This window comes from Lolium perenne, chromosome 7 (assembly GCF_019359855.2).
Source record: "Lolium perenne isolate Kyuss_39 chromosome 7, Kyuss_2.0, whole genome shotgun sequence".
Classification (NCBI taxonomy): Eukaryota; Viridiplantae; Streptophyta; class Magnoliopsida; order Poales; family Poaceae; genus Lolium; species Lolium perenne.
Genome location: NC_067250.2, coordinates 106,344,691 through 106,352,116, shown reverse-complemented (window position 1 = coordinate 106,352,116; position 7,426 = coordinate 106,344,691). Strand labels below are relative to the sequence as shown.

The 7,426-nt window shown below is 50.7% G+C and overlaps 1 protein-coding gene across 1 annotated transcript; it reads right to left on the bottom strand.

Moving 5' to 3' along the window:
• Positions 1 to 3,882: 3,882 nt before the first annotated feature.
• LOC127315772 (uncharacterized) lies at positions 3,883 to 4,481 on the bottom strand. Its single transcript, XM_071823998.1, has one exon. It carries the CDS (start codon positions 4,423 to 4,425, stop codon positions 3,883 to 3,885), a length of 543 nt encoding a protein of 180 aa, XP_071680099.1. The 5' UTR covers positions 4,426 to 4,481.
• Between the last annotated feature and the right edge of the window lie 2,945 nt (positions 4,482 to 7,426).

Here is a 7,426-nt window from a genome sequence, read left to right as displayed (position 1 = left end):
AAGGAAACAACCTGAATCCGCAGAAGTATCAAGGTCCCTGCCAGCTATGCTCTTACCAAAGAGGAGAAGGAGATCTTTTTGAAGTCCCGAGTAGCATCAAGGTCCCGTCTGGCTTCTCGTCGAATATAAAGGGAATAATAAACATGTCGGAGAAAAAGTTTCAAAACCTAAAGTCTCATGACCGCCACGTGATTATGACACAATTACTTCCGGTTGCATTGAGGGGGCTTCTCACGGAAAATGTTCGAGTACCCATTGTGAAGCTATGTGCGTTCCTCAATGCAATTTCTCGAAGGTGATCAATCCACTTACTCTACAAAATTTACAGAAGGATGTGGTCCAATTTCTAGTCAGCTTCGAGTTGGTGTTCCCACCATCCTTCTTCATTATTATGCCCCATCTCCTAGGTCACCTGGTCGATGAGATTGGCGTTCTCGGTCCCGTATTTCTACACAACATGTTCCCCTTTGAGAGATTCATGGGAGTCTTAAAGAAGTACGTTCATAACCGTGCTAGGCCGTAAGGAAGCATCTCCAAGGGCTATGGAACAGAGGAGGTCATTGAGTTTTGTGTTGACTTTATTCCTGACCTTAAGCCGATCGGTGTTCCTGAATCGTGCTATGAGGGGAGACTGCGTGGAAAAGGCACGCTAGGAAAGAAATCAGCAACGTGTATGGACGGACATTCTTTCACTCAAGCACACTACACAGTTCTACATAATTCCATCTTGGTGGCTCCGTACAAAGAGGAACACAAGGAGATCTTACGCTCTAAATACCCGGAGCAACGTGAAGATTGGATTGATGGAGAACACATGAAGACTTTCGGCGGTTGGTTGCAAACACGTCTCATGAATGTCACCGATGACGAGCAGCTGTACTTGTTGGCCAAGCAACCATCTTCTACTATATCGACTTTTCAAGGGTACGAGATTAATGGGAACACATTTTACACTTTCGCCCAAGACAAAAAGAGCACCAACCAAAACAGTGGTGTCCGCTTTGATGCGTAAGATGGCAATGGGAACAAGGTCACATATTATGGGTACATAGAGGAGATATGGGAACTTGACTATGGACCTAATTTCAAGGTCCCTTTGTTCCGGTGTAAATGGTTCAACCTGAAAGACGGGGTACAGGTAGACCCGCAGTACGGAATGACTAAAGTGGATTTCAAGAATCTTGGGTACGACACCGAACCATTCGTCCTAGCCAGTGAAGTGGCTCAGGTTTTTTATGTGAAGGATATGTCTAGCAAACCGAAAAAAAGAAAAGAAAGGCAAGAGGACACATCATACGATGAGCCAAAGCGGCACATAGTTCTTTCAGGAAAAAGAAACATCGTGGGAGTAGAGGACAAGACAGACATGTCAGAAGATTATAATAAGTTTGACGATATTCCACCCTTCAAGGTAAAAATTGACCCAAGCATCATCTTAAACAATGAAGATTATCCATGGTTGCGTCGCAGTAAGAAGAAAGGGAAACGGGCGAAGAAAACTCAGAAGACTAGAGGAGATGGAGTATAACTTGTGTATCTCAATATGGAAATCACTTTTGTGTAATGATGTTACTGTATGTAAGATATTAACAATGGAGATGGTTGGCTTGTTTTACTAGTTAAGTCACGGGCTTGCAGGGAAATTTTTCCGAGGCGGAACTTCCGAATATGCCATATATAGGGCATGTGCACCAAGGGCATATTCGAGAAGTTCCGCCACGGGAGATTTCCCAATCCTTTTCGCAACATTGTTAGAGGAGATGGAGTCTTCCACGGGCTTGCAGGAACAAATTTCCTAGGCGGAACTTCCGAAGATGCCATAAGGCGTGTGCACCAAGGGCATCTTCGACAAGTTCCGCCACGGGAGATTTCCCAACCCTTTCCCCAACATTGTTAGAGGAGATGGAGTCTTCCACGGGCTTGCAGGGAAATTTTTCCGAGGCGGAACTTCCGAAGATGCCATAGGGCGTGTGCACCAAGGGCATCTTCGACAAGTTCTGCCACGGGAGATTTCCCAACCCTTTCCTCCATCCATGGTGATGAAACTCTCCATCCATGTTGGCTTGTTGAGCTGCTTCCCATGGTGTATCGATGCTCCTTTTATAGGCAGAGCGTCCTTATCCTGCCGACAGCTTTAATACCGGTTGCAGACACGAACCGGTACTAAAGGTTACCCACGCGTCCTTATCCCACCGACAGGGCGTCGTGCGCTACATACTTTATCTCATCGAGCAGGGTGTCCTTATCCCGCCGACAGCTTTAGTACCGGTTGCACCCACCAACCGGTACTAAAGGTTACCCACGCGTCCTTATCCCACCGACAGGGCGTCGTGCGCTACATACTATATCTCATCGAGCAGGGCGTCCTTATCCTACCGACAGCTTTAGTACCGGTTGCACCCACCAACCGGTACTAAAGGTTTGCCTCGATCTGTCTTCCCGCCTATTTTCTTCCCGCGCTTTCCACCGGTTCCCGCCTCTGTCTTCCCGCCATTTTTTTCACTATATATATGTAGGCTTGGCCACCATTTACATATCACATCTAGACTCATATCTGCAAACCTCATCATTCTCTCCCATGGCTTCCATCGCATCTCTAACCCCCCGGGAGGCGGAGGCGCTTTGCGCCTCGAACTACCCCCTCGCCCGCCGGCTACCGCGTCCCGACCGGCTGGTTGCTAAGCGTCGGAGGCGTACCGGTCCCTCCAGTCCCTCTAGGTGTGGCGCGCGAGATGGCCATCACGAACCACTACTACTTCGAGCTCACGCCAGAGCAGCGGAGGAATCCCCAGTGGCATCCCGACTACAGCCCGACTTGGGAAAGCTTCTTCATCAATCGGCGTGAGAGGGCGCTTGCCAGGCACGAGGAGGGCGGCCCGCCTCCTCCGAACTTCAACGAGGCCGGCCGTCGGCTGTGGTGGCGCGGCCGGACTCTCCAGGGCGTCATGGCCTACCGTGGCCCCCGCCTGCGCTACCCTCAGTCCCAGCCCACGCGTGCTCACCCGCCGACGTTCGAGTACCGCGACGGGAAACTTTCCCGCGCGGACGGCGTCATGGCGGGAGTAAAGAAAACAAATAGAAAAGAAATATAAAAGAAAAGGAAAGAAAAGAAATAGAAAAGAAAAAGAAAAGCAATAGCAAATAATAAAAATAAAAGAAATAGAAAATAAAAGAAAAAGAAACAGAAATGTAAAAAAAGAAACAGAAAAGTAAAAAAAGAAATAGAAAAGAAAAGGAAAGAAAAAAATAGAAAAGAAAAGGAAAGAAAAGAAATAGAAAAGAAAAAGAAAAGCAATAGCAAATAATAAAAAGAAAAGAAATAGAAAATAAAAGAAAAAGAAACAGAAAAGTAAAAAAAGAAACAGAAAAGTAAAAAAGAAACAGAAAAGAAAAAAAGAAATAGAAAAGAAAAGGAAAGAAAAAAAATAGAAAAGAAAAGGAAAGAAAAAGAAACAGAAAAGTAAAAAGAAACAGAAAAGTAAAAAAGAAAACAGCAAAAGAAAAGAAAACAGCAAAAGAAAAAGAAAAAAAATACCTTTGGTACCGGTTGGTACCACGAAAGACCTTTCGTACCGGTTGGTGGTACCAACCGGTACCAAAGGGGTTCCCCTGTGTTTCACACTTAGCCGCGCGGGCAAAATTTCCCCCATCGTCTTCTCCATTCTCACACATGCAGACGCGCAGAGACCCGCGCCCACGCCGTCGCCCACGCCGTCGGTCGCGCCCACGCCGTCGCCATCTTCGCCGCAGCCGACGCGCCGTCGCCGTCGCCCACGCCGTCGCCTTCGCCCGCCGCTCTCCCCTCCTCCGCGCGCCGGCAACCCGGCCAAGGTGAGCACGCCGCCCCTCTACCCTCCTCCTCCGGCGCTATCGCCCGCCCCTCTACCCCTCCTCCTCCGCCGCGCTCCACGCCGCGCGCGCCGCTGCGAGACCAGGCTGGAGACGCCACGAGACGGAGACGCCTACGCCGGCGCCAAGGCCGGCGCCGCCGCTTCGTCGCCACCGCGCGCGTAGACTGTTCGACAAAATGTCGATGCGGCCCCTCGCCGTGCCCACCCGCGCGCTGCCGCCGCTTGGGCCATCCGTCGCCGAACTGCCACTGAACTCGAAGGGCGAGTTGTACTGCGCCACGGTGTAGGACACGGGGCCGGCGCTGCCGCCGTCGGACACGGAGGCGGCCCACTTGGTCCCCTGCAGGCTGGCGTCGAGCAGCGCGGCCTGCTGGCCGATGTCGGAGTCTGCGATGAAGCCGCCGAAGCGGCGCACGGCGGCGTACCTGGCCCCGGCCCACCTCTGCACGGTCAGGCCGTCGGCGGCCGGCGGGTCCGCCTGGTTCTTGGCCGGCATGTAGAAGCTGACGACGAAGGAGGAGGCGCAGAATGGCCCGTCGCTGGGCGCCACCTTGGTGAGCACTGGCGCCATCATCTCGATCGTCTCGTTGTAGGCGTTCTTCCCCTGGATGTACTTGAAAAGCCTGGCCCGGACAGAAACACGATGTCGCCGAACTGCCGCAGCGCAGTCTTCAGCGTCGTCGTGACGTTGTCGTTGTCGCTGGTGTGCCCAGAGACGACGCGCTTCGCGGTGGGGCGCGGACCCGTGTAGTCGTCGTGCATATGTAGAATTGGAGGTGCGCGGTGGTGGTTGTGCCGCCGGACTTGTTGCCGCTCGCATCGTAGCGGTAGAAGAAGATGGAGCCAGCCAGGAAGAAGGCCGACGCGAGCAAGAGGGACGAGAGTGAAGCCATGGTCACTAGCCTCTTGCTAGATGTGCTTTACTTAGTTAGACGAGCGACTGTACATGAGTGGGTGTGGCCATGCCTATCGAATGGCGAGATATATATAGACTCCACATAAGGAGTGGTGTGTGAGTGTGTGGTGCTCCTGCCCATCCCATTGTTCATAAACTCGCCATGTACGTAGTTCCATACTCCGAGTAGGAGTGGCGGTGGCGGAGGAGGAGGGGGAACGCCGAGTGTGTGGTGGATCCAAAGGCCGAGTGTGTGGCGGATCCAAAGGCCGAGTGTGTGGCGGTGGCGGTGGCGGAGGAGGAGGGGGATAGGGTTAGGGTTTTTTGCTTTCTTCATTTCAATTGTTATCCATGATGAATGAAATACAATTGCTTTCTTAATTTTGCAGTGACATTGAGGTATGGAGGACGGCACCTTCGTCTGAGATGAGGAGGGGGAAGAAGCGGTGCAGCAATTGATCTATGAGAGTGCCCGTGGTCCGGAACCCGACGATGGAGATGACAACGATTTCCAAGACTTTCTGAATGATTTCGGCGAGGGACTTGAGTCTGAACAAATTAGAAGAGACAACGAAGTGTCCATCACAAACTCCGGCGAGGTGTATATCTATGTATCAATTAGTCTATATGTTCATCCCTAGATGCATTCATTTATTTGTATTGCACTTATTAACGAATAATTTTTTCTTTTAGCCTTCTGGATCATCGAGCAAGTCTGTTAGATCAAAACGAGGCCCGACGCGGGTGCTAAAGGGCGAGGGCAGGTTAGCCCTCACGGCATTCAAGGATAATGGTGAACCTGTGCAGCCCAAGGAGTTTTGCCGCAAATTTACAAGTCAATCCGGAGTTATTGTTAGGGACCATGTACCGATCAGCATTCAAGAGTGGCATAAGCCGAAGAACCCGGAGAGTGGTGCTAGTTATGTCAACGACACGATGAAAAAATTTCTTTGGGACACGCTACTGACAAAGTTCAGCCTACCGGAAGACATGACGGAAGGCCAGAAGAATAAAGTCAGGGAATGGACATGGAAGAAGATGGCCATACAATTCCAGACCTTCAAGAAAAATTTATGGGACAAATATAAGAATGAAGATCCAGTATTCGATGATAATCTAGTGAAGATAAAAGATCACTGGGCCGCATTTAAGGAGTATAAGCAATCGTCTACTTTTGTGTCCCGATCGAAGAAAAATAACGAAAATGCTGCAAAGAAGAAACTTCCGCATCATTTGGGGTCAGGTGGCTACAAGAGTGCCATTCCGAAGTGGACAGCGTTTGAGAATAAACTGATTGATCATGGAATCACTCCACAGACATGGGACTGGCCCGAACGGTCCAAGTTCTGGTTGTTCGCTCATGGGGCAGGGTTGGACCCAAAGACAGGGCTGATCGTTGCGAAGGGAAAATGGAAGGAAAAAATTGAGGCAATTGTACCGAAGCTTGTAGATGCAATTGAAAAGGTCGTAAAGGGAGAGTACATTCCCGATCGAGAGAATGACGAGCCGACACTCGCTCCGGGGAACCCCGAACATGTTGGACGGGTACGAGCTCGCCCAGGTCTCACCATGAAGGAAGCGTGGCCGGACAAGCGGCGACACTTATAGAAGCCGTTCGCGAAAGAAGAAGAAGGACGCCGACATTGTAAATGTAATTGTTAACTAGGGTGGAGGCTCTTGAGAGAAATCAGAGGGCACCTGATCAGCCGTTTTCTACAGGATCCACAAGCCGATGCTGCCCCATCTCAGCGAAGAAGCAGTGTCGGTTCCTCGCATCTTGACGGATGTGGAGGAAGCTACCCTGTGGATTATGTCACGGAGAAGACAGATTGCGAGCTACATATGTTAATCAGGACCGCGTCTGTTAAGGTGGCGGTCGGCTATGTGTACCCAAGTGAAGATGGAGCAATGCACCATCATATGCCCATTCCACCTGGTTGTGTTCGTGTCGGGGTGGATGAAGTTGTTTCGGGTTTTGAAAAAGTGGAGCTTGATATTCCTAGAGGTGAAGATGAGAGGACACTGGCCGATGTCAAGCACGGTTTCGCCCTATGGCCGAAGAAGTACGTCGTCCTTTTGCAAAGGCCACCGACTCCTACACATGAGCAGCAAATGCCATCGACTCCTCGTGGTGGCAGTCCTGGTGAGCAGCCAAGTCCACACCTACCTGAGAGGGACCCCAGCGTGAGTCCACCATCTCAAGATCCTCCGCGTAAGACAGCGTCCGTTAAGCGGAACGGTACGCCGCCTAGGAAGAAAGCTAGAAAGGAGAAACAACTGCCACCTACTGAGAAGTTACCTTGGGAAAAAAACTCCAGAGGAAAACGCGGAGGCCGTTCAGGCCGAGGTGAAGAAATTTTTTGCACCGAAAGTGCCAGAGATACCTTTCGAGAAGACACTAGATCGGGAGAAAGTTGTGCGTACCGTTGACAATCTATATGACCCTGTACCATCGCCGCCATCTGACTATGCGCGTTCTATTGAAAGGTCGTATGACAAGATGATCGAGGTGACAAAACCCGTTCAATCGGGTATCAGGGAGATAAAAGGGATACACATTGTCTACCAGCTCGGACAACAACCCGTTCAATCGGTCGCCCCTCTCAAGGTGTTTGACGGGAAGACCGTTCAAAGTTCTCGACAAGACGCAACTGATTACGCCTTAGCTGAACGAGCATAT